Source organism: Diceros bicornis, chromosome 32, assembly GCF_020826845.1.
Source record: "Diceros bicornis minor isolate mBicDic1 chromosome 32, mDicBic1.mat.cur, whole genome shotgun sequence".
In the NCBI taxonomy this organism is placed as follows: Eukaryota; Metazoa; Chordata; class Mammalia; order Perissodactyla; family Rhinocerotidae; genus Diceros; species Diceros bicornis.
The window spans coordinates 33,989,739-34,006,737 of record NC_080771.1 but is presented as its reverse complement, the minus strand read 5'-3'; the positions used below and the strand labels follow the sequence as shown (position 1 = coordinate 34,006,737).

Genomic DNA, 16,999 nt, shown 5'->3' with positions numbered 1-16,999 from the left:
CGGGCGTGGTGGGGCTGGTGACAACACTCTGAGGTATCCAGGAGCACCTCTAACACTCCCGCGTCCTGACGCCACTCCTCTGCAACCCCTTCCATTTGGTGCAGGATAGAGTGTTTTTCTAAGCATATTGGTCAATCCAAGTATACGTCTAAGCAGAAGGCTTTTAGGCCGTGAGGCAGGATGACTTTGTAGCAGGTGGGATGATGCTAAAGGCAGGCTCAGCAGATTAGGGGAGTGACATCAGCAACGTGTCCCTTTTATCACAGAAGCCAGAGACTCCAGAAAAACCTCAAGACCCCTTCCCCACCCCCCTCTCCCCCCCGGCCACCATACCTCTCAGGCAGTGGAGTTCAAGAAACAAAGGGAGGCCATACGGTGGCCATTTAAAAGGAGGGGCGACTCGTGGCCAGTTTGGCCATTTTCACGTTCAGGGTCTGAGCACTGAGTTACATCTTTCCCTTTGGCCCTGAGCTGCCAAGCTCCCCAGACCCCACTCCACCCCCGGCAAACCCCACCCAGCAGAAACGATTTCCACACAGAACAACAAGAGTCTCATGCATTAGGTAGACAGGAAGAGGGGAGGCGTGGGCCACCGGGGAGTTTAACGTCACATTGCTAATTAGATAGGGACAGTCCTTTCAGTGGGTGGGAAATTCCGGTGTGCAGAGCATCTGTTCCTAAAATTCCACCCCTGCCTGCCCCTGGCCCTCCCTTACCCTCGTCCAGGTTGCCAATCACGGCCTGCTTCTTCAGGAAGTCGTTGCACAGCTTCTTGTTCAGTCCGAATGCCAGCATGTTGTGCGTGAAGGTGCTGGGGGAACAAACACCTGTGAGCTAGCGCCCTCCCGCACCCCTGGGAAAGGGAACTTGGGCCCTTCTCTCCTGGAGGCCCGACATGCAGCCCACCCGGAACTGCCAGAAAAAAGTGAAAATAAATCGTCGCCTCATCCACCAGCCCACAACTCTCCCTGTGACACCGCCTGCCACCAGGTGTGGCTGGGAGGCGGATTAATTAGGACCTGGAATCCAGGCCAAGTGTGATTACTGATGTGTGTTTCAGAATGCACAGTGGACTGACACTGGGTCACAATGTGTGACACGTAAGGATGGCGCTCCCCGGGCCGCGCCCCAGGGAGGAGGGTCTCACCTGGTGGCCCGTCCTCACCGAGTCTGGGTGTCAGTGTCACGGCCTCCCGCTGCCCTGCGCTCTCACCCTGTGGGGACCCCGCCTGGCCCGCTCTCTCGGCCACGAGCCCCCTGCCCTCCCCCTCTGGGGACCCCGCCTGGCCCGCTCTCTCCACCACGAGCCCCGCACCCTCACCCCAGCTGCCCAAAGGTGATGTTCTCGTTGAACCGCAGGCTGTCGTCGCGCTCCTCCTGGGTCATGTGGCACCACTTCTCCCTGCAAGCATAAGAGTGACGGGAGGGTTGTCACAGTGTCCCTGTGGCCCAGCCACTCGGCCCCCTGCTCTGACCTACAGGGGTGGGCCCAGGCGTGGCCTCCCTGCCGCAGGGGGCACCTCCGCTGGGGAGCTGCGCTCTGCTTCTACACAGAGCCTGCCAGGGCTCCGACCCTCTGCCTGCGGGGCCCTCCCTACGATGGAGAGCTCTGAAAGCCCATCGCTGTCTACTGGCCCTGAGACAATGTGTGCTTAGAGGCTGCCCAGAACACTCTCTGGGAGACAAGAACACCATCCTCCAGATCCTTCTCTACGGTTCAAGGATGGAGGCTGCAGCCCCATTTTTGGGCAGGGAGACCTGCAGAAGGGAAAAGGCCCTGCAGGCGTCCCATGGGGAGTGGGCGTCCAGCACCCAGCGAGGAGGTTCTCAGACCCGAGCGACATCTCCAGGCCCCACTGGCTTTGGGAGGGTCTGCCCAGCTGGTGAGGAGATGGCAAGACGCTACCCCAGGGGCCCGCGGCAAGTGGCAGTGCCAATAGGCTGTGGCAGCTGGACACGAGGGAGTGGGGAGGTTGGAAGCGCCCTCACGACCACACCGTCTGTCAGCAGTCCTGGCCCCACTACAGGCCTGTTCCTCCCCCGCATTCCTCAGCCCTCAGTGCTTGCTCTCTGCCCGCCCCAGGGCACGTGGACAAGCCCCATATTCCTCTCTCAGGCCCCTGTGGACTGTCGCCCTGTGGCTACCGTGAAGACGGCACAGAGCCTCTCACATAAAGCGTGGAAACCCCAACGGAGAGCAGCGTGTGGCTGCACGGGCGGGACTCGGAAGAACGCGTCTGTCTGTCTGTCCGCTCTCCATGGAGCACCAGGGGCTCGGGATCTGGGTGGGGAGGGTGTCCTGAGGGATACTGTGTCCCCGTGGAAGCCGCCCCACCAGCTCACCACAGGGGGTCCTCTCCCCTCCCCTCACGGCACAGCATCCTGTCCTGGGTGGACCAGGGACCGCCCCCGCCCTGCGGTCCCCCAATCCCCATGCACCAGGGTCTATCTGACAAGTGTGCTACCTGCAGCAGCAGATGCAGATGCTGAGGGGAAGTTCCTTTCAGCCCATTTCCCCTTAAAATTTAAACTTTAGATGGATGAGTCTGACTGAAACCAGGTTGAGAGAAGGTAAAAGACAAGGGGAGAAGAGGCAGTATGAGGAGCGAGGGATCAGGACAACGGAGAAGCCGAGGGAGAGAAACACAACCAAGAACGTCAGCTCCTAACCCTTCTCCACCCTCCTGGCCCGCAGGGGCTCAGTGGTCCTGCTGTGGCTTAGCGGGAGGCCATAGGAGCCACAGGACAGCAGGGGCATGACAGAGGCCAGGGGAAGTCACTGTCACTCCCAGTCTCCTTGTGCTGACGACAGGACACCCACGAAGGTGCCCAGAATACACTTCCAGATACTCTGCTAATCCCATCCCATTTTCCTTCCCATCCTCTTTCCCCCTACGGTCACCCTTAGGATTGTCCAGGCACATAAATCCCCACACTACCACCAGGCCCCCTGTGGACAGTTGTGTAGGTCAGGCACCGCACAACCCCAGACCACGCGGGAATGGCTACCTGGGAGTCATGCAGCATCACAGCCCTGAGCCCCACTCCTGACCCGATGAGGAGGTGATGCTTTCCACAGTGGCTAGGACTAGAATTGCGATGTCTAACCTGACCTCTGAAGAAAGAGGCAGAAGGCCATTAGCAATCAGCAGACCAGGTGATGCCTACCATCAAATCAATTCCTTAAAACCAAGGTCTACACCCAATACTGGGCGAGGTCTAATACCACACTACGGGCAGAACGTGTGTCTGAATGGCCACCGTGGGAATGCGGACGTGACCCACAGCTTGCAGAACAGGAAGCCTTCTGAAATGGAGACATTTCTGCCTGCGAGAACAGAGAGGATGCCAATGGCACTGTGGGCATAGGTTACCAAAAAGGAGAAACAATGTTGGAGGCATGAGGTTGCCCAGGGACCTGGAGCCAACCCTTCTGCCCCCAATCTCAAAGCAGCACTTGGCCCTCTTCCGGGTGAGGCGTGGGCCATGTGTGGGTGCCTCAGGGGGCGGGTCCGAGATGTGCGTGGTCAGACCATATCCCCCTGGGTGAGAAGGCCTGTGAGGCCCAGAGGCTGACTTTCCCTCTCGGGACTCAGCACTGACCGCTTGGAGGAGGCCAGGGGCTCCAGCCCTCGGGGCCTCGGCTGGCTGCGGTGCTGAGAGGCCCAGATCCAGGAAGGCGGGCTCCTCACACCCTCACCTCGAGGCTGTGGGACTGAGGGCTTGTGATTTAAGGAGGCTCTGTTACACCTAAATGCTCCTTTTAAAGCTATAACAGGGCTGCATCAGAAACAAGACTTCTCACAAAACAATAAGCACTAAAAACAGACTGCTGATTAAAGGAAGCATGATTAGGGGAACTTCCACCAAAAAAAAAATCATCGTATCAGAAATGATATTTTGAATAGGCAGGTCTTTAACTCTAAAAATATATTACAAAAGGTAGTGAAGAAATACAAAGTTCAAACAATTAGAGCAGGACCCCACTATCGGGGCTGGCAGGAAACAGCACGTTCTATGCCTTTCTCTTCAGGGGACCCCCCCCACCACCACACACAAGGCTCCACATCACACAGTGGCCAGGAAAGAGAGAGTGGCTGTCCCTTTTCTGTCACTTCCCAGACCTGTCTCACTGGGCGAGGGTCCGCCGGACCCCTGCACACCCCAGAGCGTGTGACGTTGCAGAGACAGATCCCCTGCAACCACCCACGGCAAGTCGAGGGCATGGACCACAGGTCTGGTTAGAAGGGCCGGAGCGGCCGGTGGAGAGTTCCATTTGCTCAAAATCAGAGCCGACTTTCTGGACTTCACTGCTCTCTCCTCTCTCAACTCACACTGGGCCTTTCGGGAGGTCTTAAGGTGCCATATTTGTTTCCTGACTATTTTGGGGTGCTCTGTCCTTGGCGAGCTCCCACCCATTGCCAGCCTGTCCCAGCACCAGCTCTGCCTCCCGGGAATGTGGAGCTGCACCTGTGTCTGGGCTCCGAGCCCTGCAGCAATTAGAGAGCGTGGCCCCCGCCCCGAGGGGCCCTGGAAGGAGGCCCGGAACTGTAACATGAACGAGTCACGTGGACACACACCTCTTCTTCTCCTCCTCTCCAGCATCCCCTCTGGAGCGGCAGCAGAAACAGGTAAACAGAGGAACATGTCAAAGTCATGCAAGATATGTGGATGGAAAAAAGAGAACAGTGAAAGAGGGCGGGTTATTACAGGCAGAAATGGAGCAGACAGAGAGAGACAGGGTGTGCAAGATAAATTTATCTCCTAGGAGTTAGAGCGCCAAACAACAAGAGGACACCCCACTCGCCTACAAGCATCTAAGCGCTCCCCTCATTCTTGTTTCCTGGCAGAGCGTAGACTCCTCTCTCTAGCATCCTTGGGAATAGCTTCAGCGTCTTTCCCCTCCACGAGCTCCCTCTGCCTCCCCAGGAAATGCAGCCACAGCAGACTGCTGTGGGGTAGGAGGCAGGCCATTTCGCCTCACTAGGGCTTTAGCTGCCCCCAAAAAGACAGATTCCACTTAAGATTCCCCAGAGTGCTAGTGAACTAACATCTTTACTCAAACAGCAGGATCTGCCCTCTCTCCTGCTAGGGAGAAAGGGTGGGGTGTCTCCCCAGCATTAGAGAAGAGGGAATTTGTTTTGTTAAAGAGGAGACTTCGAAGTCCCACGACTGGTGGCACCAATAAGGGACCCAGGACAGGGAGGGCTGCACCCCTCTCCTGCCCAGCCGCTGTACGCAGTGGGTGGCACCCTGTGCTCACAGTGGCCAGCACAGAACTGAGCACCAGCCTCCACGGCGTTAGCGTCCATCCCTCACTGCCGCCCCGTGCTCTTGACGTGGTTTACAAAAGGGGTCTTCTGAGGCGGCAAGACCACCCTCAGGGAAGCTGGAGAGGGCTGTTCAGGCTGCGACCAGAGGAGGAGGTTGAAAGGAGCAAGTGCATCTCCCCAGACGTTAGCTCTCGAGAGCAGAGTCTGGCCAGCCCCGCACCCCAGGACCCTGCTGCAGTGGTCTGCGCTCAGGATTCTGACTTGACACAGCCATAGGCAGAGTGGGTCCACGGGGGCCTGATGGTTTCATTCAGGGGGAGTTTGCATTTTTTACGAGGTCAGGCCAAGTCATGCCAGAGCCCCCGGGCAGAAAGCGCTCATGCAAGCCGAGTACCTCCCCCCACGAAGCTGTGCGCCCAGGACCCTTCAGGCAGCTTGCGGGGCACCGGGGCCAGAACGGGTTGAAGAAGAAACACAGATGCATCGACTCAGCTGTTCTTCTGCTCTCCTCTTCAGACACAGGAAAATAAAGCCACTCCCTGGGCCTCTTCCCCGAGGCAAAGCAGGCCCGGCCTTTGCTCCTACCTGGTCGTGGGAGACCGCTTTCTCCTCTCACAATGGACAGCGTCAAAAAAGGCTGCATTCCAGAACCTCAACGTATGCCTATGAGACAGAGACACACCTAAGTTCTCCCCAAGGGAAGGGGGGAGAGACAGCCCTCGGCCTGTCTGAGGGATAAGGAAGCGGAGTTTCCCACCACGTCTGTAGGAGCTTCTAAAAAGTCTCAGACTGGTAGAGCTGAGCAGAAAAAATGTGACTTTATCCTAAATAAGGTGGTTCCCTGGGGCTCCTGGCAAAGGGAGCATCTGCCCATCTCTCCTAGGAGGGGTGAAGTGCAGGCATGAGGAGGGCAGAGCGGGGTCAACCCTGGATTCCTCAGGTCAAAGGTGAAGCTGCCACCTGCAGCACGCAGCCAAGGCCGTTTTCTGCTTCTCTGTTGCCCGTTGAGGCTCCCAAGAGGAAGTGAGGGGTTCGGGGAGACCTGCTTTTCTTTTAGAACAGGGTCTAGTAACATAAATGGGAACCCAGCAGGGACAGGCCACGTGCAGAGAGCAAACACGTTCACAGGGACACGTGTAAGAAACATTCTTAAAGATCAGGGGTCGGCAAACTACAGCGTGCGGGTCGGATCCACTGCTGCCTGTTTGTGTAAATCAGGTTTTTTTTTTTTTTTTTTTTTTTTGCTGAGGAAGATTCGCCCTAACATCTGTTGCCAATCTTCCTCTCTTTTCTGCTTGAGGAAGACTGTCCCAGAGCAAACATCTGTGCCCATCTTTCTGTATTTTGTATGTGGGTCACCACCACAGCATGGCTGCTGAGTGTAGGTCTGCACTGGGGATCCAAACCCATGAACCTGGGCCGCCGAAGTGGAGTGCACTGAACTTAACAACTATGCCACCGGGCCAGCCCCTAAATCAAGTTTTATGGGAACAGAGCCCCGCCCGCTCACTTACCTGCTGTCTCTGGCGGCTTTTGCATTGCAACAGCAGGGTCAAGTGGTCGCCTGCAAAGCCTAAAACATTCACTGCCTGGCCCTTACAGAAGAGTCTGCCGAGCCCTGTTGCAGATGGTAAGACAGCCACCAGGTCAAGCCCAGAGGGGCCGAGCTGAGCCTCACACAGGGGCGAGGTGGCTGGGCAGCTTCCCCTGCTCCCTGCTTCTGCCTGAACCTGGCCCAGCTCAGGAGCCTCCTCGCCTTGTGAACAGCTCCAGCCCAGCCCTTCCTGGCCACGCTCCTCATACTGCCCCTGTTTTGTGGTGGCCAAGCTCTCCCTCGGCTAGACGGTGATCTTTGAGGGAGGGGCATGTTTGACACCCTCTGTGGTCAAGGACTAGTAAAGCGCCTCCTGTGAGTACATAAGATACGGTGATGGAGAGACTTCAGGGGGATCATCCACAGAGCGGGACAGAGGGCACGATTTCCCCTGACCACCAGTCTCTCACATCAACCATGCCTTCTTTTATATATAAATAATAGCTTTATTGGGATATAATTCACATACCATAAAATTCACTCTTTTAAAGTGCACAATTCAGTGGTTTTCAGTACATTCACAGAGTTGTGCAACCATCATCACTATCTATCTAGTTCCAGAACATTTTCATCACCCCATAAAGAAACCCCACACTCGTGAGCAGTCATTCCCTATTCCCATCTCCCTCAGCCTTGGCAGCCACTCGTCTCCTTTGTCTCCAGGGAGTCACCTGTCCTGGACATTTTGTATCAATGGCATCATGCACTGTGTGGGTCTTTCGTGTCTGGCTTCCTTCACTCAGCACGTTTTCCAGGTTCACCATGTGTGGCCTGTGTCGGTGCCTCCTTCCTTTCTATGGCTGAGTAATACTCCATGGGATGGATAGACCACATTTTGGTTATCCACACATCAAATGTCCATGTAGATGGACATTCAGGTTGTTTCCACCTTTGTCCATTAGGAATGACACTACTATGAATGTATGTGCACAAGTTTTTGCTTGAGTGCCTGTTTTCAATTCTTTTGAGTATAAACCCAGGAGTGGAATTGCTGGGTCATAGGGTAACTATGTCTAACCCTTTGAGGAGCTGCCAGACTGTCTTCCACAGCAGCTGCCCCATTTGACAACCCAGCAGTGTAGGAGGGTTCCAGTTTCTCCAGATCCTTGCCAACACTGGCTATGGTTCATCCTTTTTATCTGGCTAACCCATGGGCATGTGTGACCTTCATTTCTGATGGAGACAAGGTGCCAGCAGCTGTGGCCGCAGGGGCATGAGAGTGGCCTTACCAGATGGGCTGCTGCTTCAGGTGCGTGTACAGGTAGATCTTCTCTCCCTTCCTCTCCTCCTCCGGGTTGCATACGGTCACTGTGGGAGGGTGGGAAGACTGAGTGTGGCTATGGTTGCACCCACATGTTGGCAAACCCCACAGCGACGCTCCTGGTACCACTGTGGCCCCCAGAGGTCAGAGAAACCACAGCTGAAATTCCATGACAGCTTTTCTGCCACCCACGCCAGTAATGACGCTCCTCACAGCTGGCGATGAGGAACCTCTCCCTCGGAGGTGGAATGCCACCCTCCTCCTCCACCCCCACGGTGACACTTCCCTTAACCTCCCTGGATAAGGAGTCTACTTCCTGCATCCTCTCCCTGGAGAAGTGGTGTTCCATGGAAATTCAATAAGAAATTATAGACGAGAGCTGAGAGCAACTCGGGCATCACCTACGGCAGCCCCTCGTGCTGGAGGGGAGTGGAGGCCCGAGACGTCTGGGAACCTGCCTGCTGGTGTTGCTGGGTAGCAGGGGCAGGGCTACAGGGGCCGCCCAGATGCACTGGGAGCACTCACCTGTCTTCTGCGGCTTCTCCTTGGGCTTGTTGTCCTCTTCCCTTGGGGGAGAGAAACCACAGCAGTGACAAAGTGACCTTCCACCCTTTCTCACATCAAAGAAACCGTGTCACATTGCTGAAATGGGATTGAGTCTCATAACCAATGTGCACGTTTAATGTGGTTTTCTCTGGAAAAGGTTTATTAAATCAACACTACGTTTGCCAACTGCCGGTCTTTTAGAATTGAGATGTGGTGTTTAGGCTTACTGGTGCCATTTTCTCTGAATCCAAAACTGTGGGCAGAAAAGGAATGAAGCCATCGGTTGTAACTAGCCATTGGAGGTGATGGTGGGGACCACAGGGTGGCCGGCTCAGGCACCTGGCCCAGAGCTCTCCTGCTCACGCCCCGCCTTTCTTTGCGGAAGTCTTCAACACTCCTGTTCTAAAACGCGCCGCCCCAGAAGGTTTCTGAGTTCCTGTAGGAGAATGCTTCTGGGCGACAGCCATTTCTCCGCTCTTTACCTCGTTCCATTAACACAAGCTCTCACCACAGTCACAGGGGGAAGGAGGAGGGGAGGTCTGTAATTCCCTCCTGCCAACTGACAATTCCCATATGCTCCTCGTCAGTCCTAGGAAACACGGACCCACAGGGCACATCCCTGCATGGCACTTGGAAACCAGCAACAAGCTGGGGGGTAGGGTGTCACGCTGGGCTGGCAGCTGCGCTTCTTGGGAGCGGCTCTTGGACCCCAAAGATGGCCAAGGGCGACCGGACCCTCCCATGCCCAGGCCAGGGCCCCCGTCACCACCACGTGTGGATTTAATGCAGCCTCTGCCGCGGGCCACGCCTGCATGCCTGCCTCTCCCCACAGTCAGGGAGGACATGCACCAGGTGACACTTACTCATTTTTCCTGACCAGGGGTCCCTTCAGTTTGGTCTCCAGCCCCCCGAAGAAGCCCTTGACGTTCTCCGTCTTGGCCGACGTATTCTTCAGCAGCCGCTCGGCAATGTCCTTCTTCTCTGCTAACCAGCTGTTGGCGGACTTCAGGTAGGAGTCGATGCTCCCTGCAGGCTTCTCCTTGGACTCCGAGCGGAGCAGGGGTGGTTTACCTGGGGGGAGTGGTGAGCAGGAACAAGAGCTGTATTGTGTAGGAGAAACAGCAGAGGGCAGAGAGAAACTCCTGCAGGCCTGCTAGGGCTGACCTGGGGTAGCGGAGACCTCCTTCCGCAATGGCCAGACACAGCAGCGGCAGCGGGAAGCAAAAAGCTTACAGACGCCCCGGAGAAGACAGGGGCCTGGGTCCCTCCTGTCTAAGAGCAGTCATCAAGCACCTACTATGTACAAGAAGTCAGCCAGACGCCACAGGGACTAAAGAAGAAGCAGGCAAGGGCCAGCCCCAGAGAAACATGAAGTCCAGAAGGCAGGTGAGCAACGTACACAGGGAGCAAGAGTGTAAAACAGAAAGTAACTACGTCAGCGGAGGCTGAGGGTTAGAGGACGACAGAAGACACCTCCCTGTGGTGGGAGGAGGCGTGCAGATTCCAGACAGGCTTGAGGGCACCTGGACCAGGCCTGAAACAGGAGATGGCGGGAGGAGGAGGAGGGAGCGGAGGCAACACAAGGAGCACCTGTTCTAAGGGCAGTGTATGGACCTAAGGCCAAGACGTCCCCTGCAGGCCAAGGCGCCCCCTACAGGCCAAAGAGTGACCTACAGGTCAAAGGGCAGAGATCAAGATGTAAGTGTCCTCTAATTTAAGCTGCTCTGTGCACAGATCTGACCCAGACAAGCAGCGTTTAGCTGTTCTTTGAGAAGGACGAACCACAGGTTGGACGAGGGGTTCCTGTCTGACACACAGGCAACTGATGTGTGGTCCAGCATGAAGGGCCTGCCCAACAGTGGCCTGGCCATGAGCTAAGGCCTTCAGACCAAGCTATTGCTAACAGAACTGAGGGCGTGGAGAGGTGGGGCGGTTGGAGCTGCAGAGGACAGGGATGCACCACGAGAGCCAACCTGCGGGTCACGAGGGAGGTGGAAAGGGAGGCCGGTGCTTTGCGCTGCCCTGACCCAGCTCTGGTCCAAGCACAGGCCCCCAGCAGCCCTGTCCTTACAGTGGCCTGAATGAGTCTCCATTGTCGCAGCCCAAGGAGCTTAACAGAGGCAACCCTCAAGCTCCATGTGCCAGGAAGTTCCAATGGAATGAGCCAGAAGAGCTGTCAGAGCCTCAGGATGAATGTGCACTCTTCACAAAGGCGTCTCCAGCCCACACCTGGGAACACTTTCCGGCCTAAGATCCTGGACTGCTCCTTCACGCCTCTCTTCAACAGCCAACCCTGTGTCACATTTTGCTAAAACACAAAACTGATGTCCTCACATACAGCAATTCCTGTGTCTACCATGAAATGTGCTGCCTAATGTATTTGTTTTCTCATTTCCTAACAGCTGGGCGGTTTCCTTCGTACCGTGGGATATGGATCGTGTCTTCTATTTTAGGAATCTCGTGCCTTGCTCATTCCTTCCCTAACATCAGCTTCCGCTGTTTTCTGGAAGCCTCACCACTTTGCCTTTAATCGGGAAGAAATGCTCATTTGCCGCCATGTTATAAGCTGCCCAGTCTTGAGTTTCCCAGCTTGCCCTCCACAGGAGCCACGCCCATGACTTACCCATGTGGTAGTACGTGAAGCACATGGTCATGAGGTTCTTGGCAGGCCCAAAGTCATCCATCTGATGACACCTGAAATGAGAAGCAAGGCTGACTGGCTAAAGAATCGTTTCACCTGATTTTCTCATTGCAAGTTCATGAAATACAACCAAAATACTTTATAAACAAGTCTAAATTAATACTTCACTTCCCGGATGCTTTCTAGCAGAAGCAACAAAAATAATCCCCCTCCGTCCAATTAGGCGAGTTACCCACAGGCAGACAGCAGGGACCGGGTCTGATTCTGGGCAGGAAGGAATTCACAGTCCACCAGCCTGGCCTCCCTCACTTTCAAGGTGGAACAGCCAAGGCCCAAGAAGCTCAACCCTAGACACGGGAGCTGCATCAGGACTGGAAGTCAGGCCTCAGGTCTCAGGCCAAACCAGTGGCCCCAGGCTATGTGGCCTCCCGCCCCTTCATGAGAATTAGCAGTGAGTTAGATGAATCCTCCAGTCAGCGGGTTTCAGCCTTGAGCTACATCAGAATCAGCTGGAGGGCGTGTTAAGCTGGGGATTGCAGGGTGCACTCCCAGAGTCTCTGGTTAGCGGGTCTGGGGCAGGGCCTGAGAACATGCATGTCCAACAAAGTGCCTTGTGAAGCTGCTGTTCCGATGCTCCTGGCCCAGGGACAGCACTTTGAGAACCACTGGGAATATGAATACCTACCTACCCTACATCATTTATTGACAATCAAATTAAATTCTTACATACCAGAACTTTTTATATAGTTCTTTTTATAAAGTTCTATAAGTGTGAAGGGTTAAACTTACTATAGTATGTTATACTTACTATATTAAGATTATGAGATACACTTAGATATATTCAACTTAGCAAACAAAAAGAGGAGGAAAAACTTTAAAAAGAGGACCTGTCTGCCACTAGGAATTTGCACAGTTATAGCTGCAAAAGTAACAGTGAAGCGCCCTGCAGCGCCCATGGATCAGAGAAGAAAAGGAAGAGGAGTGATCTGGTGCCCTCCACAGGCCACAAGAGGAAGCGATTACGGGACATTTGTACACACAGAGCCACTAGAGATCAGAGCTGTATGTCAACGTAATGACTTTTTTGGAAAAATATATATGTGCTGGTATGTGCATCATTAGAGTGGTTATCCTTTGGAGATGGGTCAACCGTGAGAGACCAGGGTGTGTGATGGAGGCTTTCCTTTTCATGTGAGGCCTCTGTGCCTTTCTATTCTGTTCTCTTTTACACTTTCCTGTTTAGTTTTTAACCTTGGACAACAAGTTTTACTTAAAAAAAAAGCCAACAGAAATTATCTAGACAGTGGGATTACGGCCATTTTTATTTATCTCAATATAAATATAATGTAATAAATTAAAAGAACTAAAGTACTAATAAAACCATAAAAGACCAAATAAAAGTAAAAACTAAAGACACTAATAAACCAAAAACTACCAAACTCATAAATTTTAAAAATTAATAAGTATTTAAAATATATATATATATTTTGCAACCATACATAGACATATATGCTCATGCACAAAGTAGTGGAAAGATTTTGTGTTTTGACAGCATTGGAACTTGAATTTAATTTTTCTCCCCATTTTATTTATTTAAGGAAAAATTCAAAGAAAATGGAGAATTAGGTAAGTACATTACCATGTGGAGCAGGTGCAATCTATGCAAGACACGGATTCATGAAAATTCCTACAGATGCGAGCGCCTGGAAGCTGCAGCGTTCTCAGGGCACGAGAGCATGTCGATGCAGCAGCACCAGGGGCCTGCTTTAAACCATCTCCCACACGTCCTGGCTGAGCGGGGGGCACACTTGACCTCCCTCAGTGATGGTGTTTCCTCCCTCCACCCTCACCAACTCCCAGACCCAGACTCCCCCCACGGGAGCCTCTCCTGAACTTGGGATATTCTGAGCAAGTGCAGGAAGAATAGGCACCCTCCTCTTTTTTGGTCATTTTCCTGCAGTATGTGCCCCATGTTTGTGGCAGAATTGAGAAAGGTGAGGAGACACCGAGACACAGAGGAATTAAGGTTTGAGAGAGCAGCCACATTTCTGTTGGAAAAGAAGGGGAAGGAAAAGTAAAAGAGGGTTTACAGACCTGGAAGGACAAAATGGACACGGGGACATGGGGATGTGGGGACGTGGAGATGTGGCCATGGCACAAGCCATGGGGCCTGATCTACTTCAAGGCCACAGGAGGTGGTGGCCGGGGGGCGCAAATGACTGGGGCTCGGCTTTCCCAGGCAGAGCCTCGTCCCCTCCCATTCACACTTTGGAGGGTAGGTCGCCCGCCCTGATGCAAGTCCAAGACGTATGAAGGGGGTCTGGCAGCCCTACGGCCATGGGGCCTCAGGAGGAGAGAGCCCTTGAGTCACGTGGCCTGCCTCCCACAGCTGCACAGAGGCAGATGGGGCCCTCCTCACCACCCACACTGTCTCACGGCCTCCTGTGATAAAGGCTCCAGCAGAGCCTCATTAGTACTCAGGGCAGGCCCTGTCATCGGATCCTATCATTAAGTGGGCGGTTGCCTAGTCTGCAGCACTTCACAACAGGAACTCAAGAAAACTCCAGATCCCTGCTGGAGGAGGGTAGGCCTACCGTGTGTAATCACAGCCTGTCCCCAGGACCTGCACAGAGGAATTTACTCACACCAGCTGCGACCCTCTAATCTCTACTGCCATGTAAGGACCACTAACTCCCTCCCGTGAGATGCTGGTCACGACTTCTCCTTTTAGCTGATGCTGAGTGTATCAGAGCAATTTCGAGCTGATGACTTGTGTGGCTGTTGCTCACAACTGGGTTATTGTGGGGTGGGAAAGGGAGGGAAGACAAGCTCATTAGGACAAAGGCTTTGGGCGACAGCATTACTTACTCAAACAGGACCACTGCGAAAGACTGCACCAGGCGGTAGAAAGTTGGCTCTGAGACACACTTGGAGTTGCAGCGCTGTCCAGGAAGAGGGCAGACACGTCATCGGGGCAACCAGGGGGCAGAGGTGCACTGCAGCTTGGAGAGGCTGTGGGCTTACCATGCTGGGCGTCTCTACACGCAGCTGGGAGGCGAGCCCAGGACGGTAACAGCCCCCTGCTCTACAGAAACCAGGACCCAGCTGAGTGCACACAACCATCACTCGGCAGAGCACAAGCAGATGTTTTCCTGCGTCTCCTTACGAGATTTAAAACCTAGGAACTTCACACACACACCCACACACGGAACAGCAAGGAGGGATGAAACCCCATGATGACAACATGGGCTATTTCTGGATTGTGGATTTATGGGTAGTTTCTCTATTTTTGCTTATCTGCATTTTCTAATTTTTCTTTGATGAATACTTGTGATAAAAATACTTCAAAAACTAAGAACTTAAGCCACTTTATAGAAAAAAAAAGAACCTACTGGATATTTATAAAGCTTAATTCTTTTCTGAACTTACATGGCTGTCATTGTCTTGAATATATTATCCTCAAAAGCTGAATATGTACGTTATTTAATAAAAATATGCATGGACATAGCCCACATACCTGCCTTTAAAAAGCTAACTTTTCTGGAATTTCGTGCTGTTGGCAGACCAGGTTGCTCACTCTCTCCTTTCTAGAGGGGCACCTAAAGGAGCTACTCCACTTCCCACTATTCTCAACAGGCCTTTTCACAACATCTTTAGACAAGTTTCACTTTGTTTTCTGTTGGGTCACTTCCCTTGACCCTTTTCTCCAGAGTGGATGAATCAGAGAGACAGTGAGTCTGTGACACATCGCCAGCCCCTCATCACCTGCCCTCACCTGGGCGCTCACGTAGCGGGCAAACCACTCCCGGCCTTTCCCATTGTCGCTGCTGCAGTACTCGCCAAACTTGGCTTTCTCCTCCTGGTCCAAGTCCTCTCTGAGATAAAGAGCAGAGGGGAAAAAAAAAAAACCACAGAACACCGTCAATCCTCTGGGACAAGAGGATGCAGCAGGGGGAAGAGGAAAGAGAAGCAACGATTAAGTACTGCACCCAGCCAAGTGCGGACATCGGACTTACAGCAGCTCACCCACCCTCCAGCCAGCCCTGCAGAAACGGTATGACTTCTGTTTCAAGGACGAGGAGACGGGCTCGGGGGCAGCGAACGGGAGCTCCATCCAGACCGCCTGGCTCCAAGCGCATGTTCCTCCCCACTGCCCTCTCGCCTCCAGTGAGGCCTGGGCACTAACACGAGACACGACTCTCTGAGTGCTCGGTTCTCCGGCTCATCTTCTCACTAATCTTTGGTGCTGAAGTCAGTATGAAACCACCCGCTGAATTCACGAACGCCCAATGTGCTTAGTCTCAGTAGGACACACTGAGGCCAAGAAACACCGAGGGGTCTGACGCCACCCCCGACCTCTCAGAAAGAGGGCATGATGGCTTACTCCTCCACAGTCTGCTCCCCTCTATGACCATCCCCAGCTGTGTGTGAGGGTGGAGACTGGGGGACCCCAGGCACGGGGGTCACCACCACCAGGTGGACAAAATGCTCACCTGATCTCAAACCACCTCTGATCACTCTTTGTCGGGGGGCCAATACTCTACCCCAAATTTAATGACTAAAAAAATGAAGCAGAAGGCTGAAGATCAATTGGCTTGTGCATTTCATTTATTTAAGGTTTTGTAGAAAAACATCTTGGTCTCATTTATCCCAAAATACCAACACCAGATGAAACATGAGAATTTGCCAGCCATTTGCAGTGATTTTTGGAACGTTCTGGAAAATCCACCCGACTCAGTTGTCCACATTCTATGTTGCCAACAAGCTGCCACAAACATAGATTGGACTTCCTGGCAAATGAGCAAGCTTCTGGGCTTTCTCCCCCTTTCACTAACTGGGCGTGCTCAGAGAAACTCACTAATTTCAGTGTTAGTCAAACAAAATAAGCAGGAAGCAACATCTACTACTCCCCCAGAATGCATTCAAAATCAAACATAAATGTATTTTTGGATAGTCAAGTATTTAGATTATCATAGCAATCTTCCTTTTTTTAACCACATAGAAATCTGAGGCACACCTGAAAAAGGCAGACATCAACCTTGCCAGTTTACAAACAAGGGACCTAAATCATAGTAGAAGATACAGTCATGTGTCACTTAACAACAGGGACACGTTCTGAGAAATGCTTCGTTAGAGGATTTCGTCATTGTGCAAACGTTATAGAGTGTGCTTACACAAACCTGGGTGGTACAGCCTCCTACACACCTGGGCTACGTGGTACTAATCTCAAGGGACCACCGCTGCATACATGGTCTGTCCTTGACTGAAACGTCGTTCTGTGGTGCGGGACTGTAATGTACTCTGCATAGTGTCAACAGGCGGAAAGTCTTCTTAGCACTTTAATCAAACTGGAAAACTATCCCTTCCCCCAGAGCTCCTCAGATCGTAGTGTGTGCATGAAGAGTCTAGAGGCCTTGTTAAAACGCAAGTTCAGACTCAGCGGGTCTGGGGGGCCCAAGACCGCATTTCTAATAAGCTCCCGGTGACACTGATGCTGCGGGCCCACAGATGACAATCTGAGTGGCAAGACCTTCGGCAGTTAAGGTGCTGCTGAGAATGATGCGAGATCAACAATCGACACCTGAAACCCAGGAACTGGGTTTGTGCGCTTCCCCTTCCCCAGCTGAGATATTAAGACCTGAAGGTGGGGTAGCCTGAGGCCTGTGCACAGACTCCCTGCTCCT

General features: G+C 53.2%; 1 protein-coding gene across 9 annotated transcripts in view; it reads right to left on the bottom strand.

Annotated features, from left to right (window-relative positions):
- The window catches only part of KIAA0513 (KIAA0513 ortholog), a 60,579-nt gene that overhangs the window by 4,501 nt on the left and 39,079 nt on the right, over positions 1-16,999 (bottom strand). For all 9 annotated transcript variants that reach the window (XM_058528410.1, XM_058528408.1, XM_058528406.1 and 6 more), the window contains 9 exons: positions 15,091-15,190; positions 14,184-14,257; positions 11,298-11,368; positions 9,538-9,745; positions 8,654-8,694; positions 8,097-8,175; positions 5,859-5,936; positions 1,322-1,402; positions 717-811 (listed from right to left, as the gene is read on the bottom strand). In XM_058528410.1, coding sequence (XP_058384393.1) covers positions 717-811; positions 1,322-1,402; positions 5,859-5,936; positions 8,097-8,175; positions 8,654-8,694; positions 9,538-9,745; positions 11,298-11,368; positions 14,184-14,257; positions 15,091-15,190 — 827 coding nt within the window. The remainder of the gene's footprint in view (positions 1-716; positions 812-1,321; positions 1,403-5,858; positions 5,937-8,096; positions 8,176-8,653; positions 8,695-9,537; positions 9,746-11,297; positions 11,369-14,183; positions 14,258-15,090; positions 15,191-16,999) is intronic.